At 42.6% G+C, this 19,218-nt stretch overlaps 1 protein-coding gene across 1 annotated transcript; it reads right to left on the bottom strand.

Moving 5' to 3' along the window:
• Positions 1-11,719: 11,719 nt before the first annotated feature.
• Positions 11,720-13,640, bottom strand: LOC123430946 (naringenin,2-oxoglutarate 3-dioxygenase). Its single transcript, XM_045114774.1, has 3 exons — positions 13,152-13,640; positions 12,424-12,852; positions 11,720-12,314 (listed from the first exon to the last, which is right to left on the bottom strand). Exons 1-3 carry the CDS (start codon positions 13,518-13,520, stop codon positions 11,979-11,981), a joined length of 1,134 nt encoding a protein of 377 aa, XP_044970709.1. The 5' UTR covers positions 13,521-13,640; the 3' UTR covers positions 11,720-11,978.
• Between the last annotated feature and the right edge of the window lie 5,578 nt (positions 13,641-19,218).

The raw sequence follows: 19,218 nt of genomic DNA, 5'->3' as shown, positions 1-19,218 counted from the left end.
CGGCTCATCGAGTTTCCAACGTTGGCAAAATAAAATTAGACACCTGAGACAATACCTTCGTGGCTGGGCTAAGCATGTCTCTGGGACATATAAAGATGAGCGGGAAAGGCTCATTAACTTTATTGATGAGCTGGATAGAAAGGCAGAGTACTGTGTGCTGGATGATAACGAGCGTCAACTCATATTTGAGGCTGAACAAAGGCTTCGTACTCTCCTTAGAGAGGAGGAGATGAAGTGGGCGAATAGAGCAAAAGTAAAAGCTATTATTCTTGGGGATAATGACACTAAGTTCTCCCATTTAGTAGCCAATGGCAAGCACAGGAAGAAGAGAATAGTGCAGCTTGAACAGGATGAGGGTACAATAGTTGGTCATGAGAACTTAAAATTGTACATCTCAAACTATTATAAACAGCTTTTTGGTGCTCATCATGATAGTTTTGTGACTATGGACGAGTACCAGGTTGCAGATATTCCCCAAGTTGGGGAGGCTGATAATGAGTCTTTATCTGCTCCTTTCTTGGAGAAAGAGGTGCTAGACGCGATAGGAGGTTTGAAGTGTGGAAAGGCCCCTGGTCCAGATGGGTTTCCGGCGGAATTTTACAAACAATGCTCGCACATCATCAAGCAGGATCTTATGGCAATGTTTGATGATCTCTATGCTGGTAATCTCCAACTCTTCCATCTGAATTTTGGTACTATTACGCTGATACAAAAGAAGGACGGGGCGTCACGTATTGAGCAGTTTCGCCCGATTTGTTTGCTTAATTTTAGTTTCAAAATATTCACAAAGGTTGGGACAGATAGACTAACAAAAATGGCGCATTCCGTGGTGCAATCTTCGCAAACCGCATTTATGCCTTGGCGTAATATCCTCGAAGGGGTAGTGGTTCTCCATGAGAATATGCACGAAATTCACTCAAAGAAACTTGATGGAGTGATCTTTAAAGTGGATTTCGAAAAGGCATATGACAAAGTGAAATGGTCCTTCTTGCAACAAACATTGCGGATGAAGGGGTTCGATGAGGTTTGGAGAAAACACATAGATTCCTTTACTACAAGAGGGAGTGTCGGGATCAAGGTTAATGATGATATTCGTCACTTCTTCCAGACACTTAAGTGGCTAAGAGAAGGGGACCCTATGTCCCCTATTCTCTTCAATATTGTTGCGGATATGTTGGTTCTGTTGATCAAGAGAGCTAACGAAAAGGACCTTGTAGCTGGATTAGTACCTCATCTGGTGGATGGGGGTGTATCTATTCTACAATATGCTGATGACACGATTCTCTTTATGGAGCATGATTTAGTCAAAGCTAAGAATCTTAAACTCATCTTGTGCCTTTTTGAATAGTTATCTGGGTTGAAGATTAACTTCAATAAAAGTGAGTTGTTATGTTTTGGTGAAGCCAAAAAACAACAACATATCTATAATCAGCTGTTTGGATGTGTGGCAGGGGAACTACCTTTTACGTACTTAGGAATTCTCATTCACCATCGTAAACTATCAAATGCTGAGTGGAAATGCATTGAGGAACGGTTTGAAAAGAAACTTAGCACTTGGAAAGGCAAGCTTCTTTCTTATGGAGGTAGGTTAGTGTTGGTTAATTCAGTATTAACAAGTATGCCTATGTTCCTCCTATCTTTTTTTGAGATACCTGTGGGGGTACGGAAAAGATTGGATTTCTACCGTTCTCGCTTTTTCTGGCAGAGTGATGAGGTTAAGACTAAGTACAGGTTGGCAAAATGGGATATTATCTGTCGTCCTAAAGATCAAGGAGGCTTGGGTATTGAAAATTTGGAAACCAAAAATGGATGTCTTCTCAGCAAGTGGCTGTTTAGATTGATGATGGAATCCGAAGGAATGTGGGTGCAAATTCTGACCAATAAGTACCTTCACTCAAAATCTTTATCTCAGGTTGAAGCGAGACCTTTTGACTTGCCATTCTGGAAGGGTCTGATGCGGGTAAAAAGCTCTTTCTACCACAGATCGAGGTTTATCATTGGGAATGGGGAATTGACTAGATTCTGGGAAGACACCTGGCTAGAAGAAGCGCCTTTGGCTCTTCAATATCCGCGGTTGTACCATATTGCCCAGCGTCGACAAGTGTCAGTTGCGGCGGTATTGCGTGAGACTCCCCTTAATATTCAATTCCGCAGATCTCTAGTTAGGGATAGATGGATTTCCTGGTTGCATCTAGTTAGAAAGTTAATGGAGGTTAATCTTTCTGATAGGAGTGATCGAATCTCCTGGAGATTAACAACGAATGGGTTGTTCACGGTTAAATCCATGTATTCTGATCTTATTGATTCCGTACCTATTCCAAAACCCAAACATATTTGGAAGGTTAGAGTTTCTCTTAGAATTAAAGTTTTCTTGTGGTTCGTTCACAAGGGAGTTATTTTAACTAAGGATAATTTGGCCAAACGGAATTGGAAAGGTAACCCCAGATGTTGTTTTTGTCCAAGAGTAGAGAGTATTCAGCACCTCTTTCTCGACTGTCCTATGACTAAACTTGTTTGGCGCTCAATTCATATTGCTTTTAACATCCCTCCTCCTGTAAATTTGGACTCGTTATTTGGAACGTGGTTACGGAGAATTGATGTTCAATTGGCCAAATCTATTCGTGTCGGAGCATGTGCTCTTCTTTGGGCTTTATGGAATAGCAGAAATGATTTGGTTTTTAACAGACTTAATGATATTAACTTTCTGTAGGTTATCTACAGAATTACTGCACTGATCCGTACATGGTCGTTACTAACTCCTGTGGCAGCCAGGGAGCTTATGGTTACTGGGTGTGTCCGCTGGGAGATGGTAGCACATGGTATCTTCAACCGGTTTGGATGGCGGCATATTAATAGGATAGATGTTTAGTGATCTTTATCTTTTAGCCACTTCAGGCCGCGGCGCGATGTTCGCCATGTATCTTTTTTTCCGTTTTTCATATACTTTGTACTGCTTAAACACTATGTTTGTTTAATATATGGCTATATGCATCCCTCGATGCAGAGGCCGGGGCGAGGCCTCCTTTTCTAACAAAAAAAAGGAGATGGCAGTGGAGGCGACGCCTCGTCGGCAGGGTGCGATCGCTCGAGGCGTGAATTCACACATGATCAATTCCACCATCGATAGAAAAGGAGTCGTGAACATTAAAAGTAGGCTGCGTACCATAACAAATGGCCTCATCTACTTTTATTGGGCTTAGTTAATTGGCCCGTCTATATAGCTAGCGAGCCAATCTCTGTAGCGAGTAGTTCGCGTTTTCGTTCCCTCATCATGGGTAAATTTTATTTGGCACGGCATGCGCTGGTTAAAGTGCATTTTTCTTAACCGGTGCGTGCAGTGTTTTGGTCATGGGCCCGCCCATGTAAGTTCCAACGGGACGGAGGGTTTTCCGGTTTTGTGAAGCTTCCTAGATAGGTTTTTTTCATTTAGGTTTTTTCAGAACTTGTTTTTCTTTGGTTTTTTTTCCTTTTTCTTTCTCTTCTTTACCTTTTTATTACTTTTTTCATTTCCATTTTATTTTCTAAATATTTTTCATTTTTTTAAAAGCTCAACAATTTTTTGATGATTTTGTTTTCAAACGAACAAACTTTTTTCCATATCAATGAACCTTTTTCAAAATCTTACTAATTTTTTATTAAAATTCTATGATCTTTTGGATATCGATGATTTTTTTAAATTTTAAATGAACTTTTTTGAAATTAGATGAAGCTTTTTTTGAAATGGATAATCTTTTTTCAAAATTGATGAACTTTTTTAAGATTTGTGTATTTTTTTCAGTTCAACGAACTTTTTTAAAACATATATGTATTTTTTTATTTTTAATGCATTTTTGTCAAATTTAGTGAAAATTTTAAAAAATGATATTTCTTTTCAAATTCGGTGAACTTTTTTTTCAAATTCTATAAACAGTTTTCAAACTTTATGACTTTTTTTCAAATTTGATGAAGTTTTTTTTAAAATTCAATGGTTTTTTCTCACATTTGATGGCTGTTTTTCAAATTCAATAAACTTGTTTCCATTTTTGTGAACATTTTTCGAAATTAATGAACATTTTTTCGAATCGGTGAACTTTTTTTGAAAGATTTGATGAAATTTTCATATTTTTGTGAACTAATTTTCAAATTGAAGATATTGTTTTTAGATGCATGAACATTTTTTATTTTCATGATTTTGAAATAATAATTCAAAAGGGAACGGTTGACCAATTGGTCCACCGATCAATCGTAGAAATTCAACGAACCAGCTCGAGCGACCACCTTCGACCAATTAATCAACGGTTGACATATTTTTTAAATTGATTTTTTATTTTTATTTTTTAGAAATTCAACGACTGGTGTATGGGATCGAGCGACCACCTTCTTATTGGGCCAACCCAACAGGGGGCGCTAGCGCCTGCAACGTCGTATATGAGCACCCCTCTCATTCTCGAGCAACTCGACGACACGTGAGAGTTTCGAGCGAACCTGCTCGCCTCTCATGGTGATCGCTGGCCAAAATGAGGCAAGGGGGCAACCTATTCGGTCGATCAATTTGTCGGTCGAGGAGGGTGGATGTGGATGGCTTCGTGGCGGCCACGGATCTGGCTGGAGAAGCACATCCTCCTCCTCTAGCCGTCATGGAAGACCAAATCTTCCTCCTCTTCCATCCATCGTGGCGATGAACACAACTTGATCCCTGCAGAGTCGATGGGAATGGGGACCGGATCAGTAGCCGCGGCGGCCTCCCATTAGTGCTCGTCAGCAACAACGGATTTCAAGTGATGGCGCCTTCACGTACATCGCCATGACCGGCATGGTCTTCCAGGGCAGCGCTCATCTGCAGGAGGTTGAGCCTCGTCTTCCCCGAGATCTGCCCGCCACACACCCCGTAAAGACGAGGGTTCGAGCAGAGATAGTACCTAGTCAAGGAAGGTTCGAACGCATGGGGGAAGATGGTGTGCGGCGGCAGGCCAGTAGGTACGAAAGCGGCAAGATGGTGCGGGGGACGGGGGCGCGATGGAGAGGCCGGTGGCCGGAGCCTATGTCGGCTGGCATGGGGAGTGAGGAGGGGAAACTAGGGATTTTGCTTGCGCGCGTGTGTGGTGACGTATCTGCAAAGGGGAAAAAATTTCGCGGGCTTGAGCCAAATGTTGGTGCTAATTTTATTTCCTATGCGCGCGCAGGCCTTATTGCTGGCAAGAGACTGTTGGTCGGCATTATTTACCGACCGACGCACCGATGGGCACAAGAGCTTTCTCGAGTGACCGTTTGACAGGAAATATTCTATTATTGCCGACCGACTGTTTGTTACAGTTCACATGATTTCCCGATTGACTGTTTGTTACAAGTTTTCCCGACTAACAGTCAGTCGGCGATACTGACTTTTCCCAAGACCCGTATGTAGGAAATGCAGTGTCGTGGTGTAGTGTGCGCCCTAGGAAGCGAATGATCTGACATCAATATGACTCTGTGGCATGCAGGGTTTAGCCCATGCCACAACAACATGACATGCCACTACTATCAACTTTTGGTTTTTAAATAGTAAGACCTTGCCTTGTGGTAATAAACATTTTTTTTATCTTTCTTGTGGCCTGTTCACGTTTGAAGAACATCAAATATTGTACCGGAGAACAACTATCAACAACTTATCACGAGGCACATACACCTTTCCTATGCAACTTTCTAGTCGACATCTGGAGAATGATACTAACATATCCCTCCTACTATGCATGTTGACACTCAAAGGTAGAACACTGGTTGTTACCTGGTCAATTTCTCACACAAGGTGAAAGAAGGGCAAAATATCAAAGCAGGAAATGGTGGGTTGAAGTACTCACAGTTAATCGACTTAGGTGTAGAGTCAATGGACTTGGGTATATTGTGCTTTTAGTTCCGTAGAAAGTTAACTTACATTTTGTAGGCAAGTGTGTTAAAGTGTCCCAAAGTTGTAAGTTATCTTTTTTTGTTCAGGTGGTTGTGATGTTCAATCTCTAGGAGCAAAGTGCCTCTGCAACTATTTTATTGTTAATTTGTCACTGGTAATAGATTTGTATTATGTCCAACATAGATAGATTGGTGTGCAATAGTTTGGTTTAATCTTGCAAGTAAACTACATTGGTGGTAGTAAAAGGAAAATGCATGCAAGTTAAAAGATATTAAACTTGTTTGTCACGATGATGAGTTGAAGGCTTACGGGTACTATCAACAGTATGTCACTTCACTTGAGGCAATACTCCATTCTATTACCCTATTATTGAAGACTACTTTGATGCTCGTGCGTTGCCACGGAATAACAAAAACACATGGATCATATAATTGTTCTAGTGTGTGGAAAGAAGTATGGACCAATTGTTCTAATTCATAATTATATGTCAAACATGACGCCATGTGGTTTTGTCAATTATCTCTCTTTCTTTCTTACAAAAACAAGATCTAATTCCCTACCCCTCCTTCCCATCTAGCTTCAATGTCTTCATCCATCCTTGTTTTTTAGCATTGTCGTTGCTTTAAAAGTTTATCATTCCACCTTACCATCGGTTCAAACCTTTTATTACTGTTCGCGGATCTATGGAATGATCCTCACATACCGTCAGAGATGATGACATGAAAAAAAACTCTAAGAGTAGTAACACAAGAAACAATTGTCGAAAATAAAACATTGTTAACATGACTTGATATGTTTCATATAGAACTCTAGTAAGTTTAGAATAGCTTTGAGAGAATGATAGTAACTTGTTAGTTCAATTAGCCCAATACCCATTCGTTACCACGGGGAAAAGGTGAGGAGTACCTACACACGCAATGTCCCAAGCTCCAAAGTTCCTATGCATTGACTACTACGTGATTCATCGATCAGTCGGTTCCATGTATATACATCCAACCAAACAATTACACTACAAACTGGATTGATTACTAATTGTAAACCTACTTACCTAGATGATTTAAGAAACAAGGACATGCAAACCAAAAATGAATCGTTACTTCTTGTGCAAATTTCAACATGGCTTGAGAAAATTGTAGATCTATTTCTCGCGTAGATCTGAACATGAGTTAAGCAGACTATAGATCATGAAAATTTGACAAGTACTATATATAGACTAACATGACATGCAACTACTGGGGACAACATATCTCTGAGAAAGGGTGATCATCATGAACCTATAATGGAAGGGAAGGAATACACCTAGTAATCCAAGCATCACAAATGCATCATGTTCTCCAGAGGCTATCCATAGCGTTTCTGATAATGTGGTCCATAGGACTGAATCTGCTCTGGAGGCTAACGCGACACCTTTCATATGAACTGGCCCAATGAAGACCATGTACTTCCCTGTGCAATATAGGTGTACAGAGAGAAAGAGGTGCATTGAGGATGTGTTCCCTAACAATAGCAACCACACATTGACCTGGACAAGAAAGCCTCTTCTGAATAGCAAATGCGGCTAATTTTTATTGCAATGGTGCCGAATGCCCATGCATGATGATCTTCTAACCTATGTTTTTATGCCATATGAAAAAGAGGCATTATTTATGTAAAGTGTGGAGCAGAAAAAGGGTTCAGCGGTAATGAAACATGCAATTTTCCTCTCAAAATACTTATTGCTACAGAATATCAAGTCCAGCATAATTAGCTTCATTTGATTCAGTTATTCTAAACTAATAATGTTTTTCTCATCCATTTGCTTATTTTAAAGATTCCAAACTTAAATGTTAAAGGTTTCATCTTAAATGAAATGTATTAAGCTTGTATAAGGCAGTGGTTGTTTTTAAACAGCACTACAAAATTTCTAGAGAGATTAAGAAATGATTGAATAGTACACCATAAATATCTGTATCTAACAAATAATCAAAAATGTCATGAATTATTATTAGAGCTTCATAGCGACTAAATGATCAAACATTGTGATATACACACCTTCAATAAGCGAACAAACATGGCCATATTAGCACTGACCCTCGATGGATTCCCCACAACAACTTCTAGTGCATTCGCCTTGGCAAACTTCCATGCCACCATCTCTGCCAATGTCTTCAAAGGAGGGCACTAAACCTATCAAAGGAAATATAGAACCTGATATTAATGTGGAGTCAGGCCGAAACATGTTGAATCTTAACAATTATGCAACAATTTCAAATGGTGCCCTTATGTGTGCCTTTCTGTCCATTGATCCAAGAACAAGGCTTGCCTATCATTGAAATTACATAAATAATTTAACATATTCATAAACAGTTCACCGGACTAAGGACCTTCATAGATTATAAGAATAGACTAACGCTGGAACATATCATGGACCCTTGGAATACATTTTTTAAATGTTTAAATGGACTACTATTGACACAAGTAGATTTAGTCCATTAAAATTGAAGTCGGTGAATTTAAAATAAAGAACATCACATAAGATTGGATCTCATTAGTGCAAGTTTGGTCAGCAAAACTCACGACAACTTTTTCAGTAAGGATAGGAAGCATGGTGCCATTCCATGAATCAGCAGAGGATGTGAACCGGGGAGAATGGTGGTAGTAGCAGTGGGGCGGCAAAGCCATCTCGAACACTTGGATCATGAGGAAGACCAACCTGCTTAATTTAACTTGCCTGCAACTGAAGCGATAATTGTGTGTATTATAATCGACACTGTAGATGGGACATACCCATCAAATTCATCAGAAATAATAGAGCACACATTAGTAACACAGGGAAAAAAATCCTTGTGGGTGTGTAAGACGGTCCTACAAATAAATTCACAAATACAACGAGATTCCACAATAAAAAACTGACATGAATGATTTTTATCAAGCAGTATTTTGGAAATTTAAGGATCCCCACAACATATACATGAGATTAAGACAATGAGAAAACATACAGTCTGCATTCATAAACTAATTAGAGCTATAAGTATTCATCTAGGTAGAAAAGCAAACATCAAACCATAAGCTCTGTATGCCGGCACCACTTGCCAGATTTCCACCGGCGACCTCCTCCAGCTAGTTGCTCCTCCCACGGTTCCACCGCCTCCTTCCATCCGTCGCCACCAGCCGGTGCCCCTCCGTTCGTTGCGCCATCAGCCGTCCCTTGCCACTAGTCGCCCCTTCCTTGGGAGAAGAGAATGTGGGGGTGTGGCAGTTCCTGCAATCATGCTACAGGGAGAAAATGGGGTGGAGTGAGGGTAGAGAGATAGCATTACCTGGGTCGTTGCTCGCCCCTAACATTGGTGTGCCGCTCCTAATCTCACCCCTCCTGTGTGGTGCTCTTGACTCGAAGAAGAAGAGATATGGGATGCGAATGAGCTCCTCCTAAACTCGATGAAAAATATATGACATGCGAACGAGCAGATTCACCACTCCAATCTAGGTTGGCTGCAGCTTGTTTCCGCTCGTGGGAGGGAGGTGGTCGGCGGCGGCGATTTAGAGAGACGAGGGATCGAGCGAGGGATTTGGGGAAGGGGAGTGGGAGGTGGGACGTGCGTACGTGGGTTCTTTATTTTCTTTTTATTTTTTTATTTCGTGCGGCAACGGGTGGTGGAAGTCCGATTTTTCAGCCGTTAGAATTACACGTATGCATCAGTTGAACCATCACGACGATGACAGATTGCCTTTTAATAGTAGAGATATTCTTGGAGTCTTAGTCACAAGATTCATCACTTTTGCATGTCGGGTTTCGGTTAGATGGTACTTTGCGTTCACACTGAATAGTCATTTTAAAAAATAGCAAAAAGTCCTCTTTTAAATGCCAAGTTATGCACCGTCTACGTTGTGTTATGGGCAGCATATTTTATCAATGTATTTAAATAATATTGTATGTAAAATTTAATGTCCGTGCAGCTAAAAAATATGTTCATGTGTCACTAAAAGATATTATTAAGGCTAGCTGTAAATGTTGTATCATATACTAGTATCATGCATATGATACTAGTTTATGATACCACATCTATAATGCATAATATCATACTGCTCCGTCTCAAAATAAGTGTCTTATGCTTAATACAATTTTATACTAGAGCTAGTACAAAGTTGAGACAGTTATTTTAAGACGGAGGGAGTATGTTAGTATCATAGGGTAATTCATTAATGATCATGCAAGACACATATAACACATCATTTAATATGATACGGTATCATGATATGATACTCAATCATCTCTTTCTTCATTTAATTAATGCCACCTCATCGAAATTGCCTAGTTGGCATGCATGATACTACCTATGATACTCTCATTACAGGCAGCTTAATATTACTCACTCCGTCACGGTTTACAGGGCACGCTTCAACAATCTCTCGGACCAAGGTGATTAGCGATTGAACTGAAAAATAACATTAATGGTTATACCATCGTGCCTAATTATTGAAAAAGTTTAACATGACGTAATCTCACGGACAGTAAACGAGCCATCGTCGCGCATGCACTGGTGGAGACCCCGCAAACACAACTGCATGCAGTTATTCCACCCCGCATACACATCTGCATGTTGAGAAAATTGTGGGCTTCATTACGGTTACCACACCCTAATTAATTAAGTATTAAACCAAACATGCCTAAAATCCTTCCGGTGATGGAAATGCATGGAAATGAAAGTGCCCACTGTAAACTGTGACGGATGAAGTAATAAATAAAAAGCTGAAATTTAAGAGTCTTTTTAAAGATTTTACTAGAAACTACTCCATCCGCCTCATAATATAAGAGTGTTTTTTACACTAAACTAGTGTCAAAAACACTTTTATATTATGGAAGAAAGAGAGTACAGGCAAAGCAAAATGAGTAAATTTACACTTTTAAATAAGTCTATATACATTTATATGTAATGTGTAGTGAAATTTTTAAAAAGACTTATAGTAGCAACAGAGGGAGTAGATGAGTTCTAGACGCTTCCTCTTTTACATGTCAAGTTATGCATAGTCTACGTTGTATTATGGGAAGCATATCTTACCACTCTAGCCCTCGTGCGCAAGGCACTCGCAGTTCCAAATGTACGAGGACAACTCATGTGCACACACCGTTCGGCATGAGCGGTTCGTTATCTCAAAAAAACAATCAACAAGTCATGCGGACAAGTCGGTGAACTACACTGCCAGATCGGTGTATCGGCGTCTTTGTTCAGGGATGACTGAATCCCCGTTTGCCCCTGCCATCTGGAGGTGTTGGGCTTCGCTACGTTGCAAGATTTTTGCATGGCTTATGATGTAGTATCGCTTATGGATCAGTGATCGGAGGGCGAGACATGACTTGCAACAGGAGCCCTCTCCTTGCTTCTCGTGCTTACAGGAGGAAGATGATGTGGACCACATCCTTGCACATGTTACGCAAGGGAAGTGTGGGATAGATGCTTTGAGATGCTTTAGATTAACATCGTCATTTCGACCAGTGTCAGATTTAAAGACTGGTGGCTCACTAGTAGGGAGAGATTCTCGGGCAGGATTAGGAAGGGTTTTGACTCCTTCATCTTGGGAGCGGCTTGGGCCATTTGGAAGCAGCGGAGCACTCGAGCCTTCAACAATATTGCTCAACAAGCGACACCGGAGCACCTTGTTTCTCAGGTGTGGCAAGGCATCAGAGAGTGGAAGGCGGCTGGTTGGGGAGCGGGAGGTCTAGATCCTTTTGTGAAAGAGTTACCTTTGTTTTGGTGTGGTTGTTTCATCTCAGATGTTCGCATCTGATGATGATTCCTTATACTTATTAAACCTCTGTCTTTTTATAAAAATATGGTACGTCATTGGCATACTCTAAAAAAAATGTGCACACGAAAAGAATGTAGCCCAACCACACATGGCCGGGTTATAACGGAACTCAGTACGAAATACGCTATATTTCTTTACACGCTAAACTCATGAACTTGCTTAGCTCGGTTCAGTTCCACGCACGACGTTATTACAGGCCGAGCTCCTCCCTGCTACACACGTACGGATATATGCATGCAATAATTTATATCGTACTAGTACTTAGGAGAATCAATCCCACGCATCCATCAATTTGAAGTATTTAATCGCCGCCCGCCGCCGGAAGGATCTAGGCAAGAATTTCGTTGAGGGGCTTGGTGGCGGTGGGCATGGGCGCCGCGGCGACCGCCTGCTGCTGCTGGAGCTGCAGCTGCTGCTGCATCAGCTGGTCCTTGGCCTGCTTCTTGCGCTTGGCGAGGTCGAGGTCGCGCTCCATCTTGCGGCGGTACATCTCGGTGAAGGTGATGGGCTCCTCCAGTATGGGCTCCTCCCCCTCCCTCACCGCCAGCGGCCACACCCTCGCGTCCGGCGCCGGGTTCTGGAACGTCGCGATCGACAGCCTGCTGCTCTCCCCGTTCACCACCGCCTGGTGGTCCGCGTTCTTGAACCTGCCGTTGCTCATGAACTGCATGCACATAGCACTGTTAATTAACGTGTTCAATTGGTGTTCGATCGATCGATCGACCGATTATGGCATGCATGGCATCATGGAAGAAGATGAAGGGGGTACTGACGTGGCCGTGGTCGCCGAGGTTGACGACGAATGCGCCGGAGATGGGCTGGACGGTGATCCAGTTCTTGCCGCCGTCGCGGGTGGCCTGGAGGCCGCCGACGAGGTCCTGCAGGAGGAGCGTTATGGTGCCGGGGTCGGTGTGGCGCTTGAGGCCCAGGGTGAGGTCGGGCTGCGGGCACCGCGGGTAGAAGTTGACCACCACTTTCTGGTCCATGTCGACGCACGCCTTGGCCAGCGCCTCCGTCTCCAGGCCCATGGCCTCCGACAGCACGCCCATCAGATTGCACGACAGCCCCATGAGCCGCTCGCTGTACCGCTCCACCACCGCGCGCCACCCCGCCGGCTTCTCCGGCCACCGCCCGTAGTCCCGCGCCTTCACCGGGTACGAGAAGTAGGTCACTATCTCCCTCCAGTCCTGCACCGCCTCACCCTGCATCGCGACATGAAATTCTCGTGAGTTTTTTCCTCATCCATACATGGGTCAATTTCATCTTATAATCATTTTACTGCTGATAGATACTCCCTCCGTTCCTAAATATAAGTCATTTTAAAGATTTCATTAAAGGACTACATACGGATGTATATAGACATAATTTATAGTATAGATTAACTAATTTTGTTTTGTATGTAGTCACTTAGTGAAATATCTTAAAAGACTTATATTTAGGAACGGAGGGATAGTAGTAGTGGTCTTTTTACGTGGCATGCAGGACATGCATGCGTGTGTACCTGTAGGTGGCTGGAGACGATGAAGCCGCCCTTCTTGCCGCCGGACATGTCGTACCGGAGCTTGTCCTCGGCGGGCAGCGCGAAGAACTCGCGAGCCAGGCGCGTCATGTCGGCGATGAGGTCCGCATCCACGCCGTGGTCGATCACCTGGAAGATGCCCCAGTCCTCGCAGGCGGCGGCCACGCGGTCCCGGATCTGGGCCCGGCGCGCGCCGTCGATGCCGTGGAGCGAGATCAGCGGCACCGCGTCGCTGAAGCGGTCGTGCGCCACCTTGGGCCTCTCGTCCTCGTCCCGCACGAAGGACGGGCGCAGCGTGGCCTCCCCCCACGCCTCCGTCGGGAGGAACGTCTCGTTGCTCACCGGCGCCATCGATCCGCACGCCGGGGATCCTACGCGCGCTTGTGTCGCCGCCGGCGTCTGTCTCGTATGATGGCTTGTTTCTTGAAGGGCTCGGTCGATGGGGTTGTGGTTTCCTGGGCGTTGTACGCACGCGGATATATACTGGGAGAGGGCGCTGTGTATACGTTGGAAGGCGAGGGCAGACGCGACCTGCAAGTCGCGCGCGCGCATGCAACTAACTACTAACCAAAGGAAAGTCGCCCTCGGGCACTCGTGTTAGGTGCGCAACTAACCAGGCCGCGTCCATCCAATGAGCCGTGCGTATTGATCGCGATCTATATTCTGCATGCAGGTGAATACACTGAGATTTTTTTTAACACACTACAGTCGCACATGTCGCACGTATGCCTATATAAACTCAGCTTGTGAATGCACACACATACACCTTACACGTATGAGCCCTTTCGAGATACTAAGACGCAAATCATTCTGGCTGTCATCAAATCCTGACATGGTTGAGCACTGACCCTATGAAGTAGATATTAAGGAGTAGAATAGATGAGCATGCATCGCAAAATTCAAATTTTTTTGCAAATTTAAACTAAAATTTTTAGTCTTAGGCATTCAAACTATGAAATTCGGTTCCATCTAGTTTTAGGTTTTGAAATCTGTGAAGGAACAAACAACAACATGAGAGACATGCACACACAGATTCGGTTTCATCGAAGTGTGACTCAGTCTTATCGAAGTTGTGCTCATAAATCCTAAAACCCCGTTTCGGTGACACCGAAACGAACTATCGGTTTCACCGAGAAGTCCTTCTGCTGTGGACAAACCCACATCGGTGACACCGATACGTTTCTCGCCGGTGACTCCGAGCTTGCATACAACGGGGACGTAAACCTAAAATTCGTTGTTCGACCTATTCTAAGGAACTTTCTGGTGGATAGGAACGTTGCATAACGTGGCAAGAGATGAACAAGGCCTAATGCACATAAATTGGAATTGTGAGCGCATGACGGTGACGTATTCCTGCGGCGAGGGCGTGCGGGAGGAGATGGAGATCATCCAGAGATACGGGCGACGAGGCAAGGGGGTGCGGGAGTCCGGGGTTTGAAGAAATTTTCAAAGTGTGGACCCGCATATTAATATACCCATTCGTTGTCGGTGACACCGAGACAGAAATATCGGTTCCATTGTGATGCATAACTGCCTGCAGACAAAACAACTCAACGACGCCGAGATTTCTAGATCGGTGGTACCGAGGTAGAAAATCAGATCAAACCTAGTGCCTCGGTAGAACTGAGTTTGGAGTATTGGTCACACCGAAAAACACTTAGGAGGTTTTGGAAGTCAGCCCTTGTCGAATCGGTGGCTCCCAGTGCTCCCCACCCAAAGGGTCAGAAAAGTGCTTGCTCAAATTTTGTGATAAAGTATGAATATAGTTTGAGTCAAGAAAGCATAGATAGCTAGAGGGGGCACCTAGTCATTCTTGTAGATCTAATTGGCGAGACAAATAAAAGCCAAATATAATAACAATTGGATATCCTCGAATAAAAAAATGCATACCAACATGCTCACACAATAGGATGTCAAATAGATATGTGAAAACATGCACAACCACTCTAGTATCTACCAAGCACTTTGACGATGATGGAGTCATCTATATATGAGATATTGACTTGAGGATTCAAGCAAGAATGTTTGATCATAGGTTATACTCATCGTTTAAGCAGAAGTGGGGTTGCCACTTTTACATAAAGCTTTTAATGTGTTCACATTTAGTAAGATGCTTTGACTTAAGCCTTAGAGTAAAGCTCGCCCTTGATGTGATATCTCCTTTTAGAGGGATAAACTAACCTTGGGTTTTATCATTGTAGAATTCATGGAGGTGAGGTAGTAGTGGATGCTCTTTGTTGATGAAGATCATATTGATTTGGGAGATATGCTTGTTGTTTTGTACTCTTCTTAACTACATGGGTTAGTCCCACACAAGGAATAAATACAAGGATATCTATGGACATGGAGTGAAGCATATGTATGGTGATGTCTATTGGTAAATTAATTACCTTGTCCCTTGCTTGCAAACGGGTGAATTTGTGACTACTTGATCTATTGCATAAGGTTGAAGTTGATTGCAAATAGCTCTTGCCAAAAATGAGCGTGAGTGAATTTTGTTGGCGGGGTCACCCCTCAAGGACTTCTCTAGTTCTTCTTCTTGGGGACCCACATCAACCTGATGGGAATCTTGGAGTTGAAGTATCACTTGATGAAGTAGAGCTAGTAGTGGCCTTCGGAACCCACTTGACCATGGCTTGAGGTTCTTCTTCAAATGAGTCAATTTCCTCTTAAAGATTGTCCTTTCCCTTGAGCTTGTTTTCTTGTGGTGGAAGATCATCTTGAGCTCTTGTTCCCTTGAGAGAGTAGGATCATACTTCTCCTTTTGGGGAACAAACTTCGTCTTGGGGTATTGATCTTCTTCCCATTAAACTTTCGTTCAAAACCAACACCTTGGTTCTTCGAATGCCATCTTTGCTTACGCACAATCTCCTCAAATTGCTTACTTCCGACAAGACTCTTGTAGACACCTTTTTATATAATTCCTTTCAATAAATCGTTTTCTTTCTCAAGTGTAACTTGGCTAAGAGAATCATTAGTGGAATCAATAGAACTACTAGAAGCAACATCGTTAGATCTCACATTTTATTGATGAATAATCTTTCTTGTCTTTGTTACTAGTTTGCTTTGATTTTACTTGTGGCACAAAAGTAGACACTAATAATCATTTGACAAGATAAGAAGAACTGTTCTTTCGAAGATCATCATTGATAGCTTTAAGAAACTCATGTTCTTGCTCTAAATTTAGCTTCTTGAGGCGTAACTTCTCATGAGTTCTTATAAGCTATCTATGATCTTCTTGTGTAGATTCATGAGCTAACTTAAGAGTGTTCAGTTCTTTACTTAGGATCTCAATCTCCTTCTTATCGTCATCACACGATTTATCTAACAAGCATGATTATTATCAAGTTCATTTTGACTAACATCACTACTTTCATCAAAGAGCAAGTCATCATCTCCTAGTAAGTCATCCTCGTCACTGTTAAACTCATTGTATTCGGGGTGTGATACCTTTGGGCCTTTAGCCATGATGCAACTTCCAATAACTTCGCTTGGTGAATCGAATAAGTCATAGGAGTTGGAGGAAACAAGTGCTAGTCCGGCAACACCTTCATCTTGACTATAGTCGGAGTTGGAGTGGTAACTTCTCTCAGATTGGTTGTCAGATTCAGAGCCGGATAACCATTGACCAACATGAGCATGATGTCTTCTTCTTGTGTAGCTGTTGGTATACTTGTACATATTCTCCGAGTCCTTGCTTCTCAGGGAGGGTCTTCGTTCATAACTATCTTCTCTACTTCTTCTCTCTCTTTGAGGTGACTCGTCTCTTGAGCCTCTTCTTCTAGGTGACCATTCTCTTCTTGTGAAGGGGGTCGTGCACTCATTGGAAAAGTGTCCGGGTCTTCCACAATTGTAACAATTTTGGTCATGACTAGATGAACGTTTCTCCTCATATCTTGAGTTGGAGCTTCTTTCTTTCCTTCTATGCTTGTAGAACCTGTTGAATTTGTTGACCATGAGGCTTATCTCTTCATTGGTAACAAGATAGGTTGTCACTTGAGGTAGCGAGAGTGTCACTTGTGGCTTTGTATCCATCGCTTGACTTGTTTTGAAGCGCTTATTTGTCCTTGAGTGACATTTCATGAGCAAGAATCCTTCCAATGAGTTCCGTAGGTTTGAGATCTTTGTAGTTTGGCATCATTTGGATAAATATGCACACGGTGTCGTACTTTCCATCCAAGGCTCTACGGATCTTCTTGATGATGAGTCTGTCGGTCATCTCGTCACTTCCTAAGCCGACAATCTAATTTGTGATTAGATAAAGCCTAGAGCACATTTCTGTGACTCCTTCACCATCCTTCATCTTGAACTTGTCAAGTTGACTTTGTAGCACATCCAACTTAGATTCCCTTAAGGTTCGGTTCCTTCATGCATATCAACCAAAGTATCCCAAATTTCCTTTAGATTCTCAATACGACAAATCTTGTTGAACTCTTCGGGGCATAGGCAGTTGAATAGAATGTCGCGTGGTTGGGTGTTGTATTGTAACATCTTCAATTCTTCCACAGTCGCTTCATGATTCGGTTCCTTTCCACCATCAAAGAATTTATCTTGCAATCCAACATGAAAAACAACCCAAATGGCGGGATTATGACCAAGAATATGCATTTTCATTTTGTGCTTCCACCTAGCAAAGTTTGTACCATCAAAATATGGACCTCTGTAGTGGTAATTTCCCTCACTGATGCCATACTCTCCTAGGTTGTGAAACCAGCGTAATGGAGATCAAAGCTCTGATACCATTTATAGGATCTGAAATATGTCTAGAGGGGCGTGTGATTAGACTACTTGTCCATATAAACTTTTCCCAATTTTATTGGTTGGCAAGTTTTAACGATTTTATCAAGTCTAGCATACCATACACATGCAAGTTCGAGTATAGCAGCGGGAAGTACAACCATGCAATTGTAAGTAGAGGTTATGGATAGGAAGATCAAACACAATGAAGACATGATGATTTTTGGTGTGGTTCCGATAGACGGTGATATCATACGTCCACGTTGATGGAGACTTCAACCCACGGAGGGTAAAGGTTGTGCGAATCCATGGAGGGCTCCACCCACAAAGGGTCCACGTAGAAGCAACCTTGTCTATTCCACCATGGCTTACGTCCATGAAGGGCTAGCCTTAGTCGGGGTAGATCTTCACAAAGTAGGCCATCTCCTTTCCCTTACAAACTTCTTGGGTCAACTCCACACAATTTGTAGCCTCCCAAGCGATACGTAACCAATCTAAGAGACACCACTCTCTAAAAGGTAATAGGTGTGGTATGGATCATGAACTCCTTGCTCTTGTGCTTCAAAAGATAGTCTCCTCAACACTCAATCACTATCTCATAGAATATGGCTTGGTAGAAGAGATTGATTTGGTGGAAAGAAACTTGGTGTGGCTAGAAATAAGGATTCATATGGCTGGAGTGGAAGATCCTAATCTTAACACATGAGTAGGTGGTTCTCTCTCAGAAATATTGGTGGAAGTGTTTGCTTGTTCTGAGTGATGTCTCTATAAATGAGAGGAAGGTGGAGGGGTATATATAGCCATCTCCAAAAATCTAACCGTTAAAACATTATTGCCCAACTCGGTGGAACCTAAGTAAAAACTCTGTTGCACCGACTAGTGCAAAATGCTCTAAGTTTAGGTTTTTCGGTGAGACCGATATACGTCAACTCAGTGAGTCTGATTGGGTTGGCCTAAGAAGCTCGAGTGACTCGGTGGCTGTGAGATATAAAACTCGGAAACTACAAAGTTGAATCTTGTATCCAGAGAGTTGGTTACTACTTTTCGGCTGGACGAAACGAAACTCGGTTGCACCAATTGCTAGGGTCTGGCTTTGGAATCTGTCCAAGGAAAACTCGGTAGGATCGATTGTGGAAAGTTCGTGGCACCTAATTTGACTTTAGGATTTTAGACAGAATATATCATGGGAGAAATGTTGAGGCTTTTGGTGGCTAATCTCTAAGCACTTGAGCAACCAGATCATCATAGGTACCTCACCCCTTTTAATAGTATTGTGTTTCCTATGGACTCAAAGTGTGATGTCTCACATAAA

This window comes from Hordeum vulgare, chromosome 2H (assembly GCF_904849725.1).
Source record: "Hordeum vulgare subsp. vulgare chromosome 2H, MorexV3_pseudomolecules_assembly, whole genome shotgun sequence".
Classification (NCBI taxonomy): domain Eukaryota; kingdom Viridiplantae; phylum Streptophyta; class Magnoliopsida; order Poales; family Poaceae; genus Hordeum; species Hordeum vulgare.
The sequence above is the reverse complement of the archived record's forward strand: the minus strand, read 5'-3'. Positions and strand labels throughout refer to the sequence as shown.

What these genes read in the sequence shown, in the direction of transcription:
- LOC123430946 (XM_045114774.1), bottom strand. Translation starts at nt 13,520, where the DNA reads ATGGCGCCGGTGAGCAACGAGACGTTCCTCCCGACGGAGGCGTGGGGG. An exon ending in TCGTCTCCAGCCACCTACAG is followed by an intron (nt 12,853 to 13,151) that starts GTACACACGCAT and finishes GTCGCGATGCAG; the next exon opens with GGTGAGGCGGTGCAGGACTG. An exon ending in ACCTCGGCGACCACGGCCAC is followed by an intron (nt 12,315 to 12,423) that starts GTCAGTACCCCC and finishes ATGTGCATGCAG; the next exon opens with TTCATGAGCAACGGCAGGTT.